Here is a 26,327-nt window from a genome sequence, read left to right on the forward strand (position 1 = left end):
TTGTCTATAATTTAAAATACATTTATTTAGTGTTTCCATTTGTTTCTGGTTTTGTTACACAAAGCTGTTAAATAAATACATTCTCTGCAGTCACTCAGGTTCACACCTACTCGCCACACAGTTGAGGTAGAGAAATCACAGGCTGCACAAGACTCCACACAAAGACAGCTCCCTTGTGTGTCCATTGCCAGGCGGGCCAGCAGTGCGCCTCAGAGCCGGCATAACCTGGGTGGCCGGCGGGAGCAGGGCAGCTGCTCACTCTACTGCCCATAGAAGAGAAGAAGATCAAAGAGGCTCTGGCCTGCGGGAGTTGCTTCATCCAGAAAGACATTCTAGTATATATTTATACAGAAACAAACCAGCCGGCAGACGTTTTCATTCTGCCTTGTTTTAAAAAATACTTTTTCTGAATATTGAGGATGTAGAGCTAAATGTGGTATTCGATAAAAATATTCTTCCTCTGGACTGGTAGGCTCCTTTCCCCAGACCTGACAGAGACGAAGCTCCAGTCTGTGGTGGTAGTGTGACTGGGTACAGACATCTGAGAAGTACGGGTACACTCCCACCCACCAGCCACTGTATACTGCCACCCACACGCATCCTGGGAACGTGGCATTCATCGGTGGGCTATAGGAACCACAGGAGAATAAACTTTGCTATTTACACATCCAATAGGAACCAGAGGCCCTCATCCACATAAATAGGTTTCCTTTAAGATGCAGTCCCACCACCACCCCCACTTAGGTCCTCTGGACCCCTAGAGCTCCAAGGCAGCCACCCCTTTCCTCAGTAGTGCCTGTCTCCATGTCTGCCACCTGCCCATACTCTAGCCTGCACAGCCATGGCTTCCCACAAACCTAAGGCTGGACTTTCTGGGAGCCAAAGAGTCATCATACTGCAGAGGGACACAGGCCAACTGGATGCTGACCACGCCAGCTTGGAATACATACACTCTCACACTCACACAACTCACGAGCACACACACTCAACACCAGCTCAGTGTAGCCACCTTTCCCCTGCAGAGACATCAGCAAGACCTGATGACAGCAAGTGTGTCTGTCCCTCCGTACCTTCCCTGGGGACACAGAGCAAGAATGGCTTCCTGAGATGGACGATTAAAAAGCTGACCCTGCCCTTGTCTCCAGTACCCCAGACCCCCAACCTATATCCAGCAACATGATCTCTGCACCTGCAGGGCACAGAGCAGGGACCATCGAGGGTCTCCGACCCCAAGTAAGGCAGAATCGGGGCATGGGCTTCCGGAAGCCTTGCGGGCCATGGCTAGGGTCTATTGCTTCATTTCTTTCCAAATGTGACCTTGATTTAGTGGTTTCAAACTAGAGCAAGCAGAGGAAGAAGGAGTATGAGGGGAGGGAAGGCAAGGCCTCCCAGAGTGGCTTGACTGGGCTTGGGGCAGGTTAGAGGGAAAAGCCACAGACTGGGAGGTAAAGGGACAGAGAAAATAATAATTACTATATTAGTTAAATAATAATAATTTAAAAGTCACTGATACTCCAAGGAAGTGCTCAGGGTCAGAGGGCCGGAGTCTGCGCCCTAGAGATGGAGTGGCTGCCCTCTCCTAGTGGTTTGGCTCTCTGAAGACAGTGCTGGCATCAGGCTGCTGGGCCAGAAGGGCAGCCATGTGATTATGAAGGTGCACCTGCCCTCCAAGCCTCAGAGGAAGCCAAGAGGCACGGAGGGCCAGTCAACACACTGGTCCCTGACAAGGGCTATATTGATGTGTCAGGGACAGAGGCAACTGAGAAAGCATTACTGCAACGCTCTCGGGTCAGTGGGGGAAGCTCAGGCCCAAGGCATAAGCAAAGGGATTCAGGAGGCCAGACAGGGGCCAGCCCCGCCCTCTGGGCCGGGAGACAGCCAACTGGCTGTCTGTATACCAGGGCCCAAGTGTGCTAAGGGCACCTCTCCTTCCTTGCAGACCATTGTGCTTGCTATTTGTAATACCTGTGCCCCACACAGCAGGATAGGCTGGACCTGCAGGACTCACTCCACGTAGGTTAAGACTCTTTGCACTATATGCAAAGCCTACACTCCCTGCAGAAAGGCTGGCAGGGCCGCGGAGTCAGCTGCTGCATGTGTAGAATTCTTCTGGTGCTGTGTGCAAAGCCCACACCACTTGTGGTGGGGCTGCAGGGCCTCAGGTCAGCCCTTGCAGGTGTAGACCTCCTCTCTCTGTGTACACTGCCTGCACTCCACGTAGCAGCACCAGCGGACCTGGCATTGACAGGGCCTCGTCACCACACGGCTCTGCGTGTTGTGGCCGCGGCCACAACAAATACTCTCACAGTTCTTCTCACGGTGACACCTGCGGCCTGCCGTGCCAGGGGAAAAACGGCCAGCCAGGCAGAAGCTAGGAGAGTCGTCCAGGTGTACAAGCTCTGGTGTTCGGGGCAGTGGGTCACCACCTCCTGACCCAGAGGCCCGGCCCCGCGGCGGGGAGATGGCACCCACCTCGCCGGTGGCTTCATTGGTAGTGCTGCCCACCTTGAGTGAGGTCTCATATTTGTGTTTTAGGTGCTTGCCCACCTCGTGGAAGGGTGCTAGCTGCCGCCAGCAGGTCCGCACCGTGCAGGAGCCAGACACGCCATGGCATTTGCAAGTGGTCTCCACTCCAGCCTTTATCACCTGCAAGGGGAGGGAGGATGGGAACATGAGAGCCATGCCAGGAAGACCCAGAAGCATAGGAGAGGCTGGAACCCCAGCCCTGATGGCCCACTCTGCAACCCTCACACAGACTTACACCAGAGCCTGGCCAGCAGGGGGCAGCACTGTCCAGCACACAAAAGTCCAACAACTAGGATCATAGGCTGATAGGCTGGCTCCTTCCCATCCAAGTCAAGACTGCCAGGGGACAGAGGTCCTAAGGCCAGCATGTTGACTTCCAGGATGCACCTCTGCACCTCTGTGAGCACAGCCTGGTCCATGAACCCTTTGAGACACTCCCTGCCTAACCTTATAACCATCCCTGTCTCACTGTCAACTATCACAGCCTTGACAGTCTCCCACTTCTGATCTCGGTGCACTGTTCATGGAATGGATGAAGACAAGGACTCCCCCAGGGCTGTCTAGGCTGACCACACCCCTCCTGAGTGCAGAGCTCCAGTAGACCTGACTCAAGCCCTACCCACTTAAGTGTCCTACCCTGTGAGGGGTATGGGTGCAGATGCAGAGAGGTAGAAAAAGTATGCTTTGATGAGAGTAACTTCTTAAGAAACTGCTGCACCTTCCAAGGCTTTCCAGGGCTAACTCCCCAGGAGAGGAGGCTGCACCCTCATCCCACGGTCACAGGTAGGAGCAGGCTGAGCACCAAAATTCCAGGCCTGATAAACTTCCAGGGAACCCTGGCTAGGCCTTTCCCTTCTCAGGATTTAGGGCTCTGCCTGAGGAATCTCCTGGCTGGCCTCTCATACCCAGGGTCTCTCCAAATATTGATTCAAATCTTAGAGAGTTGTGGAACAGAAGAATGTTGGGGGTGGGTTTGGGGGGGGAGCTCTTCCCAGGTGGGCCCTAAGCCACTGCTGAGTTCTCAAGCTGGCCCCCAGGAGCGTCCATTGGAGAGGGATTAAGAAGTATAGCTACCTCCTCACTCTCCTGCCAGGCAACCGGAGAGTCCCACTTAACCACGCTTTCCTGAGAAACCAGGACAGATTTAATTAAAACACGGCTGCCTGGGAGCGGCAAGCCGACGGAGCACGTCCACACATTCTGACTTTTCATTAATAGCTCAAAAGGGTAAGGTGGAGGGAGGGTCCAGCAGGAAAGAAAAGCACAGCCTGGCCTTGGAGATTGAATCTGCCCTCCTGGGCTTCCCTCCCCACTTAGCCTAGGCCTGGGAAGGCACTGGGTGGAAAGGAGGCAGACCAATCCTTTAATAAGTGGGGGATTCAGAACTCCGATTACTCAATAACAAGGCGCTCAGGGCAGGACTGGCTCTAATTACCTTGCTGTCCTCCCCAGACTGGAGATGCAGAGCCAGGCGAGGGGAGGAGGAAAGGGCCCCTGGCTCCTGAGGGAGGTATGGACCCTACTTTCCCAAGCCCAGGCTAGAGTTTGGAATTTGGGTCATTCAAAGATGAGGTGGAGGGTACACGGCGTTCTATCCTGTTCCCTTTCAGCAATAGGTAACCAGGAGCAGCAGAGCTACAAGTGGCATCAAAGACACTCAAGAGGCCAAGCACCTCCAGAGCATGGGGCACCTCTTGCCTGCAGCCCACAGCTCCCCAAAGGCCTTCTGGAGAGCTAAGAAATCCTTTTTTTCCGCTTGTTTTTAATGTTGGGTCTCTGTCTTCCAGAACAGAGCCTTGGCTATAGACCACACTGAGCTTGGGTAAATGGGTCAGTCCTCTCAGCTCTTCTCGGAACCTCCCATGTACGATACTGTGGCTGCTCTCTATTCTGTGGTGATTCTGTCAGTCACTCTGGCAGAAGAGATACAAACCACCAACCTCTGGGGCAGACTGTCCACAGAGACTATCCACAGGTCCTTGACTTGCCAGAAGTAGACACAGAGAGCAAAGAAGGCTCTTCCCAGGACGACCACAAGGTACCTCCTTGACTAGTGACCTCATCTGTCCCCTATCTAAGCAGGGTTCCAGGACCTTAGCCAGCACTGCGTGGCTAGAACAGGCAGCTCCTGCCTCCTCTCAGCCCTTTTTCTTCTTGGGTCCCCGCAACACATCCTGTTCTCCACCCAATCCCCCTTACTCCAGCCTCCCTGTATCCAGCCTCTCTTGCCTGCCTTACACAGGTCTGACACAGCAATCCCCTCATCTGCCCTGTGCCCCCACAGCTTGCCTTCACACCCACGAGGTTGTTGTGGAAGTCCACTCGGGCACGCAGATCCTTGCTAGACCGCCGGCCCAGGAACTCCTTGACAAACTTGCTGCTGTACTTGAGGTTGTCCCCGCAGCCGCCCCACTGCCAGGCCTCGCGGTTTTCCAGGTCAGGTGCCTCGTCACAAGTGCAGCGCTCCATGCGGCCCGCACTGCAGGCCTTGGCCAGTGCATGTGTCAGGCCAGCAGAAGAGATGGCATAGAGGAAAGCAGTCTCCTTGAAGCCTGGGGACAGCAGTAGAGTTAGTGGGGCCCAGTAGACAGGCAGGCACAGTAACCGTACACAGCGCATCTGCCAATGTCACCTGTGTGCTAGCTAGGAAGGGTTTGGGTACTGTGCCTCTGAGGGCCTTCAGCAGACATCTGGAGAGAGGTGCGGGGACTGCAGTAGTGTGTAACAGGCTATGAGTGGGTAAGGCTTCAGAGCTTACTGTGGTGCCTCTAGTGTAGTTGTCAGAGATCTCATCCAGGTCCCCAATGTCTTGGCCTGTCCCTGGGCTCCTTGGCAAATCTAGCCTTAGACTTATGGTTCTCTACCAACCTATCACCTGCCATCCATCCATCCATCCATCCATCCATCCATCCATCTTTTATCATCTGTGTATTTCCCATTATCTATCCATGTCTACCTATCATCTATTTATTTTCAACCATCTATCATATACCTATGCATAGATTGGCAAGTACTCTACCACTGAGTTATACTGCTATTCCCTCAGGTCCCCAGTCTTTAAGGCTATGAAGAGATTCTCACAAACCCCTGTATCCAGTGGTAAGGGTTTGCCTTGGCCTGAGGCTCTCAGTCAAAGCTGATAGTGTGCTGCCACCCGTGCACACATGACAGGGTGAGCCTGTGGGTTATGGCTGAGGAAAGCAAGCAGAGCTTACCTCGCTTGAGCAGGCTGGCTCGGTAGCGGCCCTCCAGGGTGCAGTTCCAGCGCTCAAAGCGGAACTGGTACTGGCACTCCAGCGCACTCATGCTAACGGCCTCCACCAGTGTCTCAGCCACACCCGGGTCCCTGCGGCACATGCGGCGCTGCTTGCGCTCCAGCTTCAGCCGGTCACAGGCTTTGTAGTGTGCTTGGGCTACAGCCTCAGTCTCCAGGGTCAGAGGGAGTATAGTCAGGGGTTCACTGCCTGTTAGCCTGAGGACAGAGAGGAGTGAGTGAGTCCTTGTCATAGGATGGGGAGAACCGCCTGGGCTGAGGTGGCTGAGAGTCTCCCTGGGAACAGAGGAGAGGTACAGAAGTGAGACAGGAGTGTCCAGCCATAGGGAACCCAGAAAGAATCAGGCATAGATCTTCCCTGGATCTGCTCACCGTCATACCTATTAGCCCTGCCCTGTTCCCGACTGAATGTCTGGGGACTCCCATGTAACCCAAGGTCCTCACAGCACCCCAGACATGGCCTCTAACATGTATGTCATTATCCAGACCATTCTAGTTGATAACAGCATGGATCGATTAAGACCAGTCCCTAGTCACATCCTCGAGTATCAGTGTAGGACGACAGTAGGAAAAAAGGACCATGGTCAGGTCCCCAAGCTATGTCCACACTCTCCTCTTCCCCAGCTTGGGGACCCAACACTGTGCTAACACTGGCCATGGGCGTCCTGGGCTCCCTTCTCCTCCCTGAGCCCCTGAAGCCTGGCTGGGATAGTCTCTCAGCCGCAGGACCTCGGGCACACTGGTCCCTGGCGAAGCAGGCTCCAAACCTTCACCTTCAGCAGTACCTCTGAGAACTGTGTGCAGTGCTAGCTTTTGAGAACGTTCTTCAGCACAGTTCCATTTAGGTGCTAGGATAGCATCTACCCTACTGGATAAGGTCTACTCTAGGAGTTCAGAGAATACTGACAGGGTGGAGCCTCAGGGGTATAGAAGGGAGGGTTGGGGCCTTAGAGAGAAGGAATTGTCAGCTTTGAAAGCTCTAAAGGTCAGAGAAAGACCTGGGTTCAGAGGAAGCTGGGAGACAAGAAGGGCCAGGGCCAAGTCGCAGAAGCCGTGAATCATCAAAGGCTAGAAGTTTAGCTTTAAACTTTGGGGGTCCTCCAAAGGAGCTGGGCAGAGCATCCCTCAGAGAACTTTATAATAAAACGCAGGCTTTGTCCACTAACTCTGCTTACATACATAGCTCCAAGTTTCAGCCTCTCAGACACCAGAGGCCTCAGGTCAGCTCCCACCAAAGCAGGGTCAGGGGAAGGCTGAAGAGCCAGACTCAATGATGCCCAGCACTATGAGAACCAAGGCAACTCACAGACTGGAAAGCTCTGTCTTCAGACAGGGATGGCATTCGCATGCTCAAAACATAACAGAAAGGTCTCAGCTGTCTATCTTTTTATCACTAGGATACTGCATTCAAGACAACCCACGGTCAAGACCCTTAAGATGGGACCAGGGACTAGGTGTAAACATGCAACTGGAATTTTGGACAGATAGAGGGGACTAATAGACAAAATGCAAAAAGAAGGAGGAAGAGGAGGAGAAGGAACAAGAGGAGGGAGAGGAGGGAGATGGGGAGGAGGCAGAGGAGGGAGAGGAGAAAGAGGGAGAGGAGGAAGAGGGAGAAGACAGGGAAGAAGAAGAGGAGAAAGAGGAAGAAGGAAAGGAAGGAAGGAAGGAAGGAAGGAAGGAAGGAAGGAAGGAAGGAAGATGAAGGGGCATAAGACAACACTAGGAGGAAGTGTCTCCTTCCTGGTGACTGAGTACAGGTGTTAGACATGAGTGACCCCAAATACCTAAAAGGGTATTAACACCCTTTGTAAACCTTTGGGGTGTTACAGAGGGCATAGAGATAAAAGGGCAACAGACAACCTGGGAAGCTGTTTGCAACTAATTTTTCAGAACAAAACCAACTCTATGAGTGTGTGTGTGTGTGTGTGTGTGTATGCACATAAACAACTGTGGAGACATATATCTTCTTATAAATGGATAACCACAGGAAGTAGACAGAAGTAACACTCATAGCAGACAGGAGTAAAAAGTGACTATCTATGCTGTGCTTCGAGTGTGAAATGTCCTCCTGGGGCTAGTGCCTTAAACATTAGTCTCCAGCTAATGGCATTATTTTGGGGGCCTTCAGAAGCTTCAGGAAGTGTGGCATGGCTGGTAGACATAGGCTATACGGGTGGTCTTAGATAGCTATGCTCAGCCTTTGGTTCTTGTCACATTCTTGGCTCCCAGGCCCAGAGTGATGTAAACAGCCTCTGCCACACCACTCCGCTGTGCCTCACCCACCATGATGGCCGGAAAGCCTCTGAAGCAGTGAGCCTGAGTACACCCTCCTTTCAGTTGTCTCTGTTGGGTATTTTGGTCACTGGGATGCAAAAGTCACTAACACAATAAACGACGATACTATATGTCCCCAAACGTTAGAAAGATTTTTGAACACTGAAGACTTTAGGTGTTTTAGAAAACAATGCATTAGTTTACTCTAACTTCAAAACCAGACAACACATGCACATATGAAGACATCATGGATTGCCCCTTAGTATTCTCATTTTTTAAATGTATCAATTAAAAAATAAAGAAAATAGCTGGGTAGCGGCTCCCAGTATGGGAGAGTCACAGAGGCAAGTGGATCTTTGTAAGCTCAAGGCCAGCCTGATCCACAGATCCAGTTCCAAGACAGTCAGGACTATACAGAGAAACCGTCTCAAACAAAACAAACAAAAAACAAACAAAACAAAAACAAATAACCCAGCTGTCCATCTTGACAGAAAAAAAAAATCACATGTAGTAGCACAGGTCTGTTATCTCTGCCACTCAGGAGAGGAAGGAGAATTATGAGTTCAATGCCATCCTGGGCCAAAGAGCAAGACCCAGTCAGAAAAAAAGGAAAGAGAGGGGAAGAGGAGAGAAGAAAGGAGGTGAGGAGGACAGCTTGAGGTATAGAAGGTTTATGCTGGCTAGTTTTAGGTCACCTTGGCACAAGCTAGGATCACAAGAGAGGAGGGAACCCCAACTGAGAAAATGTCTCCAGAAGAGCAGCTACGGGCAAGTCTGTAGGACATTTTCTTAGTGACTGACATGGGAGGGCCCAGCTCATTATGGATAAGGCCACTCCTGGCTGGTGGACCTGGGTTCTCTAAGAAATCAGGCTGAGCAAGCCATGAGCAGCAAGCCAGTAAGCAGCTCTCCTCCACTGCCTCTGCATCAGCTCCTGCCTCAGGCTTCCTTCCCTGTTTGAGTTCCTGTCCTGAACAGTGATGAGGAAGCACAGGCCTAATAAGCCCTCTCCTCTCCAAGTTGCTTTGGACACTGTGTTCCATCACAGCAATAGTAGCCCTTGAGCAAGGTCCCCATGTACAAGGGTGTGACTATATGATGACATGAAAGTGACAGAAATCCAGGAGAGACATTCCTGTGGACTTGCTTTCCTGTGTTGGCACTGTGCAGCATAAAGTTCCTTGCAGCTGGTCCCAGGATCCTCAGAGATGCTCAGAAGTGCCATAGGCAGTCAGCTTATGATAAAACGGGTTTGGTGTTGATTCTGCCCGAGTATAGGCCAGGCTCCATGTTCTGAGTGTGTGTGCAGTGGGCTAGTCTGAGCTAGGATGTTGGGAGGATGGGTATATTCCATGCATTTTGGCTTATGATATGTCACAAGTTTCTCAGGTCATAACCGTAAGTCAAGGGGTAACTGTGCCACACAGTCCTCACAGGTGATGGCAGAATGCAGTGCTGGCGAGTGTATGAGAAAGAAATCGGAAATGGCTGGGTGTGCCTGATCCACGGTGCCCTGTGCCAACAGAGAGACCACACAGCACCCCACAGATGGCATGCCCGGCAGCCTGCAGACAGGCTTGAAGACAGAGGGAAACACTCAGGACAGGCCACCTGGGGAGGGGGAACACATTCTTTTCTACACAGCTGTGCATGCATCCCTGGGCAGAGATGGCTTCTCCACAAACACAGAGCAAGTGCCTGCCTATGTGACTCTCCACCCAGAGGTTGTGGCCCTGCAGCCCAGACAGCATCCCCTGTATCCTGTCCTGGCATGGTATAGGCCTTGTCCACTGGACCAGCTGCCTGCCACACACAGAGCACCTGCTGCCAGGCTCAATGCAGCTGCCGCCCAGCCCTGGTGGTGTCTGGCCGGACATGGCAGACAGAGCCAGCTGCACAGCTCAACACAGCCACCCAGCTGGGCACACACATCTTTCCAGGCCTCAAGAGAAACCCACAGTTTCTCTTCAGGCCAGGGGCCTACATGATCTTCTGGGCAACCAAAGTCCATAACTCAGTCACATATCATGTCTATGTATCTATGATTCTGTATCTAAGACACAGGCTCCTCATTATACACATACATACATACATACATACAGACAGACATACATACAGACAGACAGACACACAAGCAGGCACACATGCATGCATACAAACACACACACCAATATTACAGTGGCTTAACAGGCTGGAGATTCAGATCAGCTGACAGAGTGACTGCTTGTCATGGACAAAACCTTAGTTCTATAAACCAGGCATGATGGCACACACCTGTAATTCCTGCACTTGGGAAGTAGAGGCAGGATAAGAACTCAAGCCCACCCTTGACTACATATTAAGACTGAGGCCAGTCTAAGCAACATGAGACACTGTCTTAAAAGAGACAGTTCAATGGCTTAGAGCACTCATTGCTCTTCCAGAGGACTAGGATTCAATTCCCAGAATGCATACAGTGGCTCAAGATCATCATAATTCCAGGGGATCTGACACTCTCTTCTGACTTCCATGGGCACCAGACACATGTTTTGTATACATTCATATGTGCAGACAAAACATTCATGCATAAATAAAATAAATCTAAAAGAAGCAGCAGCAGCAGCAAACCAAAAGTAGGTCACAGTCACCTAAATGTTAGTCCTAAAACCACTAAGACATGGGGTGTGAAAATCACTGATCTTGGTAGTTTTGTTTGTTGTTGTTTTAACATGACCCTAAAAGTACACTGAATGGAAGACAGAAAACAAGGTAAGTAAGATGTGTTCACAGAGTGAGGAAGCAATCAGCAGGGAAGAGATACTGCAGAGGAAGAGGAAATGCTCTGAGCAGGGACTAGCATCCAATTCAGCAGCCAGAAATAAGTTTGAAAACTAGGCATCTGGCAGGCTCAGTGATTAAAGCACTCTGCTCTCCCAGAGGACCTAGGTTCAATTCTCAGCACTCACATGGCACTCACGGTAGTCTGCAACTCATCTCAAGAAAGGTGATGCTCTCTTCTGGCCTCTGTGGGCACTGCATGCACACGGTGCATGAACATACTTGCAGGCAAAACAGCAGTACACATAAAATAAAAGTCAACCAACCAAACAAAACTAACCAAGGAACCTAGAGAGATAACTCTAAAACAGACATACACACAAGGAAAATAATCCTTGCCTCTCATCATCAGGGAAATGTCAATCAAAACCTCAATAGGATATCACCTCACCACAGCATGTGGAGCTGTGATCGCCACTGGAAGGGACAGAAATTAGTACAGCCATTGTGAAAGCAAGTAGGGAGGTACCTAAAAGAAAACCAGAACTATCATGATCCACTGTCTTAATTATTTTCCTAACCTCATGACAAGACACCATGATCAAGGAAATTTATAAAAGAGTTCATTGGGGGCTCACAGTTCCAGAGAGTGACTCCAAGATCATCATGGCAGGGAGCATGGCAGCAGGCAGGCATGGCGTTGGAGTAGTAGCTGAGAGCTTACATCTGAGACACAACCATGAAATGAGGCAGAGGGCTAACTGGAAAAGGCATGAGGTTTTGAAATCCCAAAGCCTGACCCTAGTGACACACCTCCTCCAACAAGGCCACGCCTCCTAATCCTTCCCAAACAGTTCCACCAACTGGGGACTGAGTATTCAGACAGATAAACCTAAGGAGCCATTCTCATTCAAACCACCATTCCAGGTACCCTATTCTTGGGCATGGCTCTGAAAGAAATGAAGTCACTATGTCAGCGACAAAGAAATGGAAGCATCCTTGGTGTTCATCAACTTACATGTAGATAATGCTAGCAAGGCACACCCACATCATGGAGGAGATCATGTCATTTATGGTAATTCATGAGGAACTGAAAACTATTATGCTAGGTGAAGTGAGTCAGACAGAGAAATGACAAGGACACCCATAAGAGCAAGGTGAGAAAGCTCAACTCAGAAGTAGTGGACAGAGGCTACCAGGTGTGCTGGGAGGTGACTGAAAAAATGATAGAAAATCTCAACGAAACCAGAGGAGGCAGCTCAAGAGGCCTGTCTACTGCATGGTAACTGTAACAACCCTGGGAGCAGGCTGCTGCACTGCCAGTGAGGGCAGCTTTGAGCAGAGAGCTTGACAGTGCCCACCCTCATGGAGCAGGTGGAATGCAGGCTCTGGAATACATTGAGGTCACCTTTGATTCACCCAGAGACACATAGCTGGTTCTATTTTTAATTTCCTGAGGAATGGCCTATTTTATGCTCTCACTATTGCCAGAATGCCTTTTCCACCCAGTGCTATTTCCCCTCTTTGCTTCCACAGAGCAGCGAGAATTCTCAGCACAGTGTTATGGCCTCAGCTGACTGGATCCCACACCCAGCCTCCCCAGTCCATATCACTTCTGTATATGTGAGGCTGAGCTGGCATCTCTGTCACTCTTGACCATCTTGACATCACACCATTCATGGTGAGACCCAGACACTGAACACAGGCAACATCTCTCTCTGGGTTTCCTTCAGGCTTATGAGTGGAAGCCACACATAATCAAATGTTGCTTGCATCTCTGGGAGAGTGAGCGCTCCCCTTTATCTGTAAAGGGAGGCTTAGAAACACCCAGCTTTGACAAGACTTCTGTTCTGATTTTGACCAGAGCTTAGAGAACATATTTTAGTCAGGATACTTCTGCAAAAAGCATGGCTAGACTCTGCCTGGGACTTTCATCTGTGTGTCATGCTTTCCCTGTTGAGTCCTGGTTCTCAGAGAAACATCTGTGGGTCCCTGAAGAGCTAACATCACAGAAGAATTTAACCCTTTGGAACAGCTCTACTCTGCCATCTCTTCTCTTGTCACTTCTAGCTCTCTTATTTGGAGATAAATCACCTACCATAAAAATCCAATATTTAAGGACTATTGATGTGTTATTCGCAGATAAATCAATCATCGGCATCACATTTAGGACTTCCCCTACAGCTGGATACAGTGGTGTACACCTTTAATTCCAGCATTCAGGAGATGGAGGCAGGCAGATCTCTGAGTTCAAGGCCAGCCTGGACTATAGACCTAGTTCCAGGACAGGCAAGACTACACAGAGAAACCCTGTCTCAAAAAAAACTAAATTAAACTAAACAAACTAAAATACCAACCAAACCAAACAACAACAATAAAAGACCAAACCAAACCAAACCAAAACCCCTCCACCTTATTGCTGACAACTTACAGTAACAAACCAATGTACTTCCTGGCTAGATGGCTTTATCTATCAACTCAGGGTACTATTTTATATACAAATATATGTGTGTACATGTGTGTACACATATATGTGCAGGTTCATGTACAAAAACTGCCCGTGGATGGAGGTCAGTGGTCAATACTATATACCTTCCATAACTGCTCTCTCTCTCTCTCTTTTTTTTTTTTTTTTTTTTCGAGACAGGGTTTCTCTGTGTAGCCCTGGCTGTCCTGGAACTCACTCTGTAGACCAGGCTGGCCTCGAACTCAGAAATCCGCCTGCCTCTGCCTCCCAAGTGCTGGGATTAAAGGCATGCGCCACCAACGCCTGGCTTCTCTCTTTTTTTTAAACCCATATTTATCTAGTGGCTGGAGAGATGACTCAGGCTCAGTTGTTAAAAGCACTAACTGTTTTTATACACAACCCAAAACCTGTTTTGGTTCTTGTGGGTGTGTCCTCAGTATGGAAGTGCTGGACCAGGGGACTGATTCTCACTTTTTTCGTTCTTGTGAGTGTATCCTCGGTATGGAAGTGGTGGGCCAGGGGACTGATTCTCACTGTTTTGGTTCTTGTGGGTGTGTCCTCGCTATGGAAGTGATGGGCCAGGGGACTGATTCTCAGCACCATCATGGCGGCTTACAACTGTCTGTAACTCATTTCATGGGATCTGACATCCTCTTCTGGCCTCCAGGGGCACTTTATGTATGTAGTACACATATATACATGCAGACTAAACACTAATACACATAAAAATAAGTAAAATTTTAAATGTGTGTGTATGTGTGTGTGTGGGGGGGGTATTTGTGTGCCATGCTGCATATCTGTGACCTGCAGAAAAAAAAATTTTTTTCTCCACTATATGGGTCTTGGGGACAAACTCAGGTCATCAGGTTTGGCAGCAAGCACCCTTCCCTGATGAGCCATCTTGCCAGCCCTCCACCTTATTTTTTCAGACAGAGTCTCTCACTGAATCAAGAGCTTGCCAATGAAGGTAGGCTGCCTGGCTAGGAAGACTTAGAGATCTTCTAGTCTCCACTTCGCCAACCCTAGGGTTACAGGCATACATCACACTTATATTTTGACATGGGTCCTAGCAGATCCAGGCCCCTGTGCTTACTTAGCAAGCCCTTTACCAATGGAGCCACTTAACTCTGAGTATTTCATTCGAATGGAGCCAGGCGACAGCTGCCCTTTGTGCCTGGTTCATTTCACTAAGTCACACTCTTGGCTCTTCCATGCTAAAGAATATTGAGTTGTTTTCTTTGGTTGGAAACATTCCCTTGTGTGGAAGGACATCCTGCTTGTTTATTCGTTGATGGATGGGCATTTGGATTGTTTCTGCTCTTCAGAGATCATGTGGACCTGTTTTGGTTCTTGTGGGTGTGTCCTTGGGGTAGAATTGCTGGGCCAGGGACCTTCCAGGAACTGTCAGGATGTTCTCCAAGGGAGCCGCCCCACCTTACATCCTCAGGCGGGGTTTCTGAGTTTTTCTGGCCCTTCTTCAAAGTAAGCTGCCACCTCTGCAGCACACTGACCTTAGGGAAATGACACAGCCTCTGTCAACTGTCTTTGTATTTGGCTTTAAAAACTTCCATGCCTGCCGATGGGACGCTGTTCAGTGCTTCTGAGACTTGTGAGGCTCTGCCTCATAACTAAGCAACTGGCATCACTCCAGTCACTGCTAACCTGAAGCTCCAGCCTGGCCCCAGAAAGCCACACAGAGCCCAATTCACCGATACAAAGCCAGAATCACAGCCTCACAAGATCATAGAGTGCAAGAGGCATAGCCTCAGAGAGCCTCATGAAACAAATCATAGCACCGAAATCCAACACAGTGCCCAAGCCACGGCCTCAAATCATCATAGAGGAGACTGAAGCACAGCACCACAAACATGAAGCTGGAATCATGGCCCCAGAAAGTTGAAAAGAGTCCAAATCACAACTTTAGCCCCACCATACAGACTGTGAGTAAGAAGCATAGATCAAAACAGATCCCAAATCATAGGTCAAGCCCATTACTACTTCAAAAAACTATACAGAGCCCGAGTCAGTCTCAGGTCTGATACAGAACCTGATTTCCAACCTCATCACCAGACTGAGCTTGAGATAGAACTCAGTCCTGTCTCCTGAGGTCCCCCACTGTCTCCTGAGACCACCTGCTGTCTCTTGACATTTCCCACTGTCTCCTGAGGTCCCCCACTGTCTTCTGAGGTCTCCCACTGTCTCCTGAGGTCCCCCACTGTCTCCTGAGGGCCCCCACTGTCTTCTGAGATCTCCCACTGTCTCCTGAGATCTCCCACTGTCTCCTGAGATCTCCTACTGTCTCCTGAGGTCCCCCACTGTCTCCTGAGGGCCCCCACTGTCTTCTGAGATCTCCCACTGTCTCCTGAGATCTCCTACTGTCTCCTGAGGTCCCCCACTGTCTCCTGAGGTCCCCCACTGTCTCCTGAGGTCTCCCACCGTCGCTCATGCTCTCAGCCTCCTCATCCTCATGTTTTGGTGGCTATCTCACCAGGAGCCTTCATCCCACCGCACTGGACCACTCTCCCTTTGCTCAGCCTGACCATGAAGTCCTGACCCTATAAGGTCAAGGATCTTGGCATGCTGTTCTTGTTCATCCACACTTGTCCATTTTAAACCTTTTCTTTGTTTCATCTTAGGGACTTCTCCCCATCCCCCCTCTGCTCGTTTACAGTTGAGTAGTAAACTGTCTTACTTTCAGCTCTCCTTGACAGGTTTTCACTCACCCAAGCCCAGTGCTAGTGCAGGTCACCTGTTCACACTCTTGCCACCAACGATATGCTATTATGTACTTTAGGCCCAGCTCAGGGACAAGGAAACATCATGTTACAGCCGACACTGTCTCACCTGTCACTTCTCAGAGGCCACTCTCTCTGTACTTCTAGGGATGGGTGGGTCTGTGGCCAAAGTGAGTATCAGCTCCTTGGCTCTCAGGAACATCGTGTCATCTGGGTCCTGTTCTCTCTGCTTCTCTCACAACTGTCTTCAGTATTCACAGAGGTACCATGAATACATTCCTATGAAAATCACTTCTATCTGAGTTTTACCCATCCACTGTTTCTTGAATCTTCTACATAGTTTTATTTTGGAAAGTACTTGCCCTTTCTCTTGCCTCAGTCCTGTCCATCTCTCTCCCCTGCTCTGGACCTTTCCAGTAGGGAGGCAGCTCCCCTGTCCCACATCTGTCTGCCTCTCCACCAGCTCTCCGTAATTTCTTCTGACTGGCTCCCAGTGTGATAATTCTCTTCAGCTGTTTTGAATCTGCTTCTCAATCCATCTGTCACTGGCCCTTTTTCCCCCTAGTTGTTTGGTGTTTCCAAACTGCTGGGTCAGTTTTTTTGTGGGTTCTCTCTGTACAGAGATTCCTAGCCTATCTGCTTTCATCGGAATCCCCCACCCCACTTTAAGTACTGTAGTACTCTAGAGCCTGGTGTGTCTGTGGCTGCTGAGCCTGGTGTGTCTGTGGCTGCTTTCTTCCATGCATGCCTGGTTACCCTTGACTGTGGGCTGGTTGCTGTCTTTGACATGAACAAGTTGAAATAAGGTATAAAAGATGGAGGTGGGTTAATGGTAAATGGTGACCTCACAAGTTGGACATCTGCCCAGGGCCTCAAGGAGTCATTTGGAATCTTTGCAGGTATCATGAAGGTCAGAGTCCTTAAGTCCAGGTTCCTAAGGCCAGCAGAGGGTATCCTTGTAAGAAAAGATGTGAGGAGAGACTGGAGAACTGGTTCAGTGGGTCAAAGGCTTATTGTATAAGCATGAGGATCTAAGTTCAGATCTCCAGCATCCACAGAAAGTCCTGGCATGGTGGTGTACACCTGCAATCCCAGTGCTGAGGGGGTGAGGCAGAATCGGTGGATCCCTGGGTTTTAATGGACAGCCAATCTAGCCGAACTGGTGAGCTTCAGGTTCAGGAAGAGATTGAAACCGTAATATAAAGAGCAGTAGAGGAAGACATCTGGTGTTGACATCTGGCCTCTATATGCACACTCACATGTATACATACACCATTGTATGCACGTGCACACAGACACTCCATACAAAAGGAAACAGCGAGGGTCTCACAAGTTGAAGGAGGCAGGGAGGACCTGCGCAGGAGCCTTCAGCAAGACTCAACACCTTGAATTCAGACTTTGAGTCTCCAGAATTGACAAAGAACAAATTATTGCTGCTTATATACACCACACTGGTGTGTAGTCCCTTGTACAGACCAGAGTCCAATAGCTACAGAAATTGTTCCCCCATGTGGGGTAGTCAGGCTGCTGTGGCCATGACAGTCTGAAACCCAGTATAAGTTAAGTCCAAGCAAGGCTAGACCCTGGACTGTGATGGAAACTCAGGCCACATCTGGTGTCCTGCAAGCTCTTGGGCCCTGATGATTGTGGAGAAGTCTCAGCCAAGTGTCCCCTGCTGTAGCAGGCACTGGCCTCTGCTGTCCTTTCTCCTGTGAGGGGCTCCAAGCCTCCTTTCTATCTCTATAGGTCTATCTGTATGGGCTTCACCTTGCTGGCCTTTGACAGTCTCAAAGTTCACCATCCACATGCACATGTATGTGCATACACACCCACGTAACCAGACAACAGACACATGCACACAGCTGCATTCATACAAATACCAAGACACGTGCAAGACAAATATACTCACACAGACACTTGTCTGTACATGTACATACACACAAATCTGGTTTCAACTGTTTTCAACAAGAGGACATAGGCCCCTGTTACTGGAACTGGGGTACTTATACTGACAGATGTTCTCATACTGATGGATTGGTGGGTGTTTTTACTCCAGACATAGGCAGGACTCTAAAGGACAGTACTAAGAGGACATGGCTAAGAGTATATTGTCTACAAGAAACCAGATAAGACCAGGATCCAACAGCAGCCCTCAACCCAGCCCAGAAGCAGTCTGGACTTAAGACTGGTCTCTTGGCAAGAAGCCCAACATGGTCTCCAGGGAACACCCACACATCACCAGTAACCGAAGCATCCCAAGCTGGCTCTCACACCTTCTCCATCATTCAAGTTGCAGCCACTCTGGAAGATGTAGACCAGCTGGAAAGAAGGAAGAAGTTTGTAGCATGGTGGACCACATGTGAGAGAACTGCCATTCCAACCTGCAAAGCCCCACAGAACAGAAGAGGACTCATGGGAGGACCACAAGACTGATCCTCTGTGCAGTCAGCGCTGACCCCCTTAGGATGCTGAGAAGTGTCTACCAAGAACCACACACTGACCTGCAGGAAGCTAGCAGATACCCTTCTAGCCTATTGGAGAAATCAGTGCTGGTGATTGCTCCTGAATCCTGGACAGGCCTGGAGCTGTGACTACTTAGGGCCCCAAGTGGCTCCTTGGAACACCAGCCAGGTAATCAAGAGCTGGGGACAGCTTAAGATGGAAGTGTACCCCAATCCTCCAGCCCAAGCTACTTACACACAGGGGCAGGCAGATAAGGCAGCTCTTATAACAGCAAGCCCCCAGAGTTGATCTTACAGTCCTCCATTCCACCAACAAGCTAGGCCACCCCCTGGGCCACCCTGCCAGGGAACCAGCTCTCCCCTGGGCCAGGGCGGAGGGAGTCAAGGGTGCAGTTCCAGAAGCCACAGCGCCCAGCCGAGGAAACCTCAGCTCCGCCAGACAGCATTTAATTTCTGTGTGAAACAAAATCAAAACAAATTCCAGGACTGAGAGACGGAACTGAGATTAACCCTCTGTCCTCCTGCAGTCCAGCTTCCAACCCCGGTACGGCCATGTCCCTAGGGGTGGCAACATGCCCAGGATAAAGCCAGGGATGTTTTCCACAGAGACACTGGTCAAAGGCTGCAAATGGGCAGCCATCCAGTCTTCCTCCCTCACTGCCCACCGCCTTGAAGGAGCCAGGCTCCTGGGGACTGGTGGATAGACAAGTATCATCAAGCTACCACCGCAGGATCCAAGGTGCTGTCCAGCAGACCCCATCCATCACAGGCAAGCTTGCCGTGGTACCACAGCGCTGCACTGGACCTCTGGGAAGAAGATGAGAACAGAGCTTCCTAGAACAGTCACCGCTGTGTCCAGCACCAGCCTTCATGTAAGATCACCCATAGACCTCTGACACTGGAAGCAGGCAGAGCTGTGGGACCCTCTGTAGCCACCAGCATGACCCCACACAGTAGACCTCCCTAGAGGACTATACCTCTAGCTGCTCAGCTGTGTGTTGGGGCTTTGAAAGACTTTGCTCCCATCTCCCTTTCCCCATCTGCCAGGATGCAGATGGTCTCAATGTCCTCAGGCTCTAGAAGGTTCCAGCAAGCATCTTGTCCCGGGCCAGACCTCCAGCCCACTTCCCCTGGCTGCTCCGACCTCAGGTATTGCGATGAAAAACAAACGCAGATTGTGGCTTGCCTTTTCCATCGCCTCGTCCGGCTGCCTGGCCCAAGGTGCTTAGGATGCCAGCTGGGCAGCTGGGTTTCCTCCTGTGGGTAGGGGCGTAGGGCCAGCAGGGACCTTGCCAGAGGGGCCAGGCCTGTGGGTCACGGGGGCAGGGCAGTCTGGAACCACCCAGATCGCCGTGTATAGTCAGTCTGTCCCCAGACACCTGCCATCAGGGCAGTTGGCCATAGGTGTACTTTCAGATTTACTCTGCCGGGCTCACACTGCATGGCTGCCCATGAGTGTTCCTCCGATTGCACAGGCCCCTTCCTCATAATGATCTCAGGCATGCCAGAAGGTAGGATGGTATGCCAGCTGGGGAACCACAAGCTTGGAGCCACCAACCACACCTCTTCTGAGCCACATCTAATAGGTGAAGTCAGGACTCCAGTCAGAGTAGTGGACCAGGTTAGACTATGAGACCAATGAGCAATACAGACCCCAGGGGAACAGAGGGTCCTCCACTGGCTATAGGCTGAGCCCTCATAGGAGACCCTCCTGTATGCCACAGTGTTATTAGGGAAAGACTGACACATCTGGGCTGTTAACAGAGCTTCCCAGAGGAGGCAGCCAGCCAAGCAAATGCTGATTTCACCCCAACTTCCCCTAAAACAGTCTACTTATGTGCTTCAGGGGGCCTGGCTTCATCCACAGGCATCCAAGATTCATGCCAGAGGCTTCCCTGACTACAGAGACAACTGTGCCTTGTCCAGAGTCTGTTGCAGCCAGCCGGGCACCAGCAGGGCACCCGCCACACGGTACAATACACAAAGGCAGCGGGTGCCCGGCAGGCTGGACTCAGAGGGCAAGTGCAGGAAGCCTGTCAACAGGTGTCCTCTTTCCAGCAAGGAGCCAGGCGGGCCTGGCTGCCCCCCTTCAACTAACCCTTATCAGCTCATCACCCTCCAGGGTTCAGGGCCTCCCTAGGAGGAATCTGTCCTTGTACATTCTTTCCTAGGGTACAAATTACCAGCACACCTTACCCATGATGGTCAAACCTGGGAGTTGGCAGGGAGGCAGAGACACAGCCAGAAGGTGCCTGGTGCCTTAAGGCCACCTAGATGCTGCCTGGCACCTACCAGGTCCTACAGGCACCGGAGCCACAAAGGCAGGAGGCTGAGCGTATGGCGAGGACAGGAGCAAGATTAGGCCAGCTGTCTCCCCGTCCAGACGGCTGTCGGCTCTGAGCAGGACATCTGCTCACACAGCTGAGGGGGGTCAGGTGGCCCAGGCTGGCCTCACCTTAAATCCCACCACGCTCCTGCTGAACACCGCTTCTCGTTCCCTTTAGGCAGCATGAGGAACACTGTGCACCCTAGTCTGGGGGGTCTGGGCTTGGCCTGTGTGGGAGCCAAAGCAAAGCCCCTCGCCCCCCAATTCTAGGAACTTGCAGACGGGACTCAAGGACAGCAGAGCTGAGGGTGATCTGGGGCCCACATCACACCTGCCGCACAGCCTACCTAGGAAGCCAGGCCACTCCAGCTTCAGCTGGCTGCTTCCAGGGAGCTGCAAAGGAACGCTAACTCCACCTCAATAGGCCCCAGGGAGCTCTCCTCCACTCACTCACCTTTTGGTTTCCCCTAATCCTCTGCCCAAAGGTCTCACCCTTGGCAGAGGCCACCAAGGTCTGCACCTACTTCTGCTCTGCAAAGCCCCACTACCCGGGTGAGTATCCTGGGGTACTGTGAGCTAAGTAGTTCTGCGGATATACCTGTTCCCAATTACAGCCGTGACTCCTTACCTAGACTTGACCTTCCAGTCAAGATTGCCCAGCTTCTGCCTACTCAGCTCATGGCTGGGCCCAGACCCCTGACTTTTTAGTAACCTCTCCTCCACCCCAACACATACTGTGAAGGCTCTGTACAGCTTGCAGAGTCTGTGCTCTCAGACCCAGCTTTCTGACTGGAACCCTTCTCAGTCTTCCCTGACTCCTCTAGAAGCTACCTGGATGCCCCTTGTAGGATAAACCTACTTGTCCAAAAACAGCTGTCAGGCCTGGGCCAATGGCCACAGGTATTCCCATCCAGGCTCCAGGATAAGAATGAAGGATGGGGCGGCCTCTTGACCTTTTGATCTGAGGGGATCTTCCTCTTGTCATTTTTTGAATACCCAGACTTAAATGCCACATAAGGTTCTTATAAATAAAGGATACCTCCTCCACTCTTACACTGAGGCTTGCCAGGCACAAGAAAGGCACCTAAGGGTTGCCACGCCTCTGTATGTAGGGATGAGAGACTCCATTTGTGCTCCAGTCAAGAAATAAAACTTCTCTGTCCAGGAGAGGTCCAGAATATGTAAAGAATCCTCACACCACCACTACTACCACCTCACCACCACCTCCACTCCACCACCACCACCCCATCACAACCACCACCCAACTTTGAATAGGGCAAAAGAACTGAACAGACGGTTCTCTAAAGGAGGCATGCAAATGGTCAAGGAGCCTGCAAAAGTCATGGTCTTGAATCCCCTTCATCTCAGCACTCCAGAGACAGAGTCAGGCAGATCTCTCTGAGCTGAAAGCCAACTTGGTTTACATAGTGAATTCTAGGACAGCCAGGGCTACAGAATGAAGAGACCCTGTCTCAAACAAAACAAAACATCCCAACCAACCAACCAACCAACCAAGAAGAGTGCAAGAGACAATCAATGAGCCATCAAACCCACAAGGAGACATGTTTCACGCCCACTAGGATGGCTAGAAGTAAAAACAACAGTGACAAAAACCAGAGCGTGCTCGGTGATGACATGGAGAAACTGGACCCCTGTACATTTATGGGAGGGATATAAAATATTGTAACTACTTGGGAAAACCTTTTGGCAGTTCCTCAAGAAGTGTAAAGTAGAATTGCCTAGGGAACCTAGCAATTCCACTTCTAGATAGGACCCCTCCCCCCACCCCACCCCCAGTGAATACACCCCAAACCAAAACATAGATATGTGGAAGGAAAAAAAAAAAAAAGGAGTGCTGACACTCTCAGCAACATTACTAGAAATAACCGAACGGTGGAACCGACCCAAATAGCCATCAACTGACAAACAGGGTTTGGGTTTTTGTTTTTCTTTAAAAGAAAGACTGTTGTGTAATCAATTCGATCATAAAAAGGAGTGAGACACTGATTCACGGTACAACACGGATGAGCCTCCAAAAACATGACACAGAATGAAAGAAGCCAGACACAAAAGGCCGCAGAGTGTATGGTCCCACCTCAACGAAGAGTCCAGGATAGGAAAATCCATGGAGACAGGAAGATTAGTGGTTGCCAGGGGCTGGAGGGAGGGGAGCGGGGAGTGACTGCTGAGTGGGTATGAGGTTTCTGGGGTGAGGAAAATGTTCTGGAATTAGACAGTGGTGATGGCTGACAGTTTTGTGAATATATCCCCAAACCGCGGAGCTGGAGTTTCTCGGGATGGTAGTTATATTCAATAACAAAAAAAAAAGAGGACTTTGGTAGGATCTGATACCACTCAGGCCCAACACAGTCCACAGTAGTCCCAAGTGTCTAGGGTGCCTTTCAGAAGGGGACATACAGGCATTCCCTTTGAGAAATAGGATGCACATGGCCGAAACCAAGGAATGAAAACCAGTCTTAAGGTTTACAACGTACCTTCCTAGTCTAAAAAACAAAACAAGACAAACCAAGGTGAAAGGCCCTCAAACTCCCACAGGCCCTTGCTGGAGCACTAGATCAGTGCTACAGTTCTTGACCCCCTCCCTACCTCCACTTAATCTGGGGCCTCTGCAACCTAGCAGGGAAACCAAGTCACAGATCTGTTCCAGAGGTCTGCTGCTCACACCAATCCTCTCACACACCAATTCCCACGGAGGGGCAGGGGGAGAGGGAAGCCTCCAGAGGGTCTGTGTCTGTGTCCCCAACCCACATGTGACCTCCAGCTGGCCCCAGGAACACAGGCGCGTAGCAGGCAGCAGCTCTGGGAGAAACTAATGGAATTGCCACCTGCTGATCTGCTGGACAGACTAGGATGAAAACCTGAGCCAAGAGAAGAAGAGAGGGGAGCCCCTTCCCCATGGCTGGTGGCCAGCCTAGAGGGGTCCAGCAGCAGGGTGGCCAGAGGCCTCTAGAAGGGAAGGGCAGCCAGAGCTGTAGGGTTGGGTTGCAGCTCTGGGAGGGGGTGGGGAGGGCTCCTGTAGCCACGTGACCCTCCCCGGGGCCAGCCTCTCCTCTCTGGGTTCCTGGGCTGTAACTGGAGCCGTGTTCCTGCCTGGGAGCCTCCGTGCCAGGCAGAGCTTTGGAGAGGGGGAAGGGAGAGGAGAGCCCCAGATTCCAGCTCCTTCTCCCTACTCCCCACTCCCTCTCCAGTTGGGCTGGGAAGGGACACTTGAGCACACCACATTCTCACAGGCGCACCCTCAGGCTCCCCTTCCAGCTCCAGTCCTGCCAGGCCTTTCTGGGTTTCCAGACTCATCTCCTCCCTTGGCTGGGGAAGGGGTGGGACCGCTGGACACAGAATAGCCTAGGATACATCTTGTGCCCCCAACATACATACATACTCCTCAGAAATCAACTCAGAGAGACCCAAATCAATGAGCCTGTCTTCCCAGGCCTCCCCTGGCTCTTGGTTCAACAGGTACCCACTCTGCCCATCTTTGAGGGTCCTTCCGCCAAACCCAGACAGTGGGTTTAATGGGCAGCTGCAGGAGAGGAGAGTTCAAAGGCATGGTCAGCTTTCCTTGATGGGTCTTCTGAGACAGAGAGCTAAATAGAGGTTGACCCGAGCCATAGCAGTACTGATGTCTTCAATATCTGCTTGGGAGCCAGCTGACCTGTACTTAAACCCTGCCACGGAACCAGAGTTCCAACACCCCTACAGGAGCCAAGCTAGAGAGCTTTGTCAAGATGCAAAGTATAGAGATAGCTAAGTGAGGGTGAGAGAGAGGGACGGATGGGAGGCAGTGCAGCCAGGACTCTAGCCCCATCACCTGTAGGTTCTGAATCCTAGGGCCACAAGACCAGCGGCAGAGATCCCAGAAGGCGCAAAGTGGCCGCTCATGCAAGCCTAGGGCGTGTCAGATGCCTGGCTAGGCCAGAAGAGAGGAAGGCACAGCTGGCTGATGGGCTACTGTGACTCACCGCGGACCTGTGGCCAGACGGCCATCCTCAGCCCTCCCTCTTGCCCGCGGGTGAGGCTTTGGGCTGCACAGATGGCGTGCAGGGGCGTGCCAGGCCAAGGCCCAGGGGTTGGACCAGGAGAGCCAGGGTGGGGGAGACCCTGGGAACCGAGACATGGAACTGACCCTGGAAGACAACCCAGAAGAAATGGACAGACAGAAGAGAAAGGAGGAGAAAGAAAAACACAAAGGGAATTTTTCCCATGAAAATATTTTATTTTCTTTGAGAACAGGATACACCTGCAGGGCTCCTCGGCCCAGCCGCCTCTCCCTGCCCTGGCGGGTGCCAGATTCCTAGACCAACGGGGCCCTCTGCCGGCCACACCGCTGCGAGCGGGCACTGCAGCCAGGGGCGAGGGAACAGGTGACCGGCGAAGGGCGGCGGCCCAAGGCGCAGTCCAGAGCACCCAGGACCAGGCTGCGACCCGAGGAGCTAACCAGGGCTTCCAGAGGGGTAAAAAGGGGGTGATAAATGGGGAGGGCAGAGAAAGCTGGGGCGTTGCCATGCAAGGTGCCACCCAGGACCTTGGAGCACCCAAAGTGCAGTGAGTGTCCCTCTAAAGATCGCTGGGTTCAGGCATCCCAGACCTGGGAAAGCGAGTAGAGAGGGAGGGACGAAAGGAACTAAAGGCGAAGAGACGCGCCCAACAACGCGGCAAAACTGCTAACGCAAAGACAGGCGAGTGCAAGCGGCGACCCCGCGGGACAGCGGCGGCGTTTACCCCCGGGTCAGATCTCCCAGACGAGTTCCCGAGGGCCGAGGTCGGGGCCAGGCTCAGGCGAGCGCCAGAAGAAAGCGCAAGAAAAATAAATTTCTCCAGCTTGGAGGGTTTTTTTCTTCCCTTTGGGGCTCAGTGCAAGGAACATCTGGATTTTGTACGTGTTTTTTTGTTGTTGTTAAATTAACTTTTCCAGGAGAGAAGGGGGGTAGTGGGCAGGGGCCAGGGAGGCTCCAGCCTTTTGGCAGGAACACCGCGGCCTAAGGCGGCGGCGGCGACTCGGGAGTCACCGTGGATCGCAGCCCCGCGCAAGCCCGTCGGGGACACCGGCCCCTCTACCTCTAGGGCGCACGGCGGGCAACGACCTGTGGACCGAGAGGCGCGCTCGCTGCCAACTAACAACTTCAAGCCACCCGTGTACCCCGCCGAGCACCTGGCGAGTGCTGCCCCGGGCTCGATGCCCCCGTCCGGCCCCGCCGCCCTCGCCCGCCCTCGCGCGGCCGCCCGCCGCGGGCACCTACCCGAAGTAGGCGGCCGAAGGGCGCAGCGCGGCGAGCAGCAGCGTCAGCCCGAAGGCCGCGGCCAGCCAGCGCGCCAGAAGGGACCCATCCAGCATCTTGCCGCGCCGCGGCGGCTGACCATCGCGCTCCGGGATCCGCGCAGGGCGCGCCGCGACCGCCGCCCTCTTATAGCGTCCGCAGCCGCGGCCGCGGGGCGGGGCGCCGGCCAGCTGGGCCCGGCCCGCCCGCGCCCCGGAGGAGGGGTC

General features: G+C 51.7%; 1 protein-coding gene across 1 annotated transcript; it reads right to left on the bottom strand.

The window, feature by feature from the left end:
- Positions 1-26,214, bottom strand: Wnt9a (Wnt family member 9A). Its single transcript, XM_028776578.1, has 4 exons — positions 26,083-26,214; positions 5,742-5,998; positions 4,816-5,078; positions 1-2,646 (listed from the first exon to the last, which is right to left on the bottom strand). Exons 1-4 carry the CDS (start codon positions 26,175-26,177, stop codon positions 2,164-2,166), a joined length of 1,098 nt encoding a protein of 365 aa, XP_028632411.1. The 5' UTR covers positions 26,178-26,214; the 3' UTR covers positions 1-2,163.
- Between the last annotated feature and the right edge of the window lie 113 nt (positions 26,215-26,327).

The sequence above is a fragment of the Grammomys surdaster genome, unplaced genomic scaffold (assembly GCF_004785775.1).
Source record: "Grammomys surdaster isolate TR1022 unplaced genomic scaffold, NIH_TR_1.0 270, whole genome shotgun sequence".
Classification (NCBI taxonomy): Eukaryota; Metazoa; Chordata; class Mammalia; order Rodentia; family Muridae; genus Grammomys; species Grammomys surdaster.

Excerpts from the sequence above, each read along its gene's own strand:
- Wnt9a (XM_028776578.1), bottom strand. The coding sequence starts at position 26,177 with ATGCTGGATGGGTCCCTTCTGGCGCGCTGGCTGGCCGCGGCCTTCGGG. Across the intron at positions 5,999-26,082 it reads CCTTCGGCCGCCTACTTCGG|GCTAACAGGCAGTGAACCCC; the intron begins GTAGGTGCCCGC and ends CTCTGTCCTCAG. Across the intron at positions 5,079-5,741 it reads AGCCAGCCTGCTCAAGCGAG|GCTTCAAGGAGACTGCTTTC; the intron begins GTAAGCTCTGCT and ends TGCTGTCCCCAG.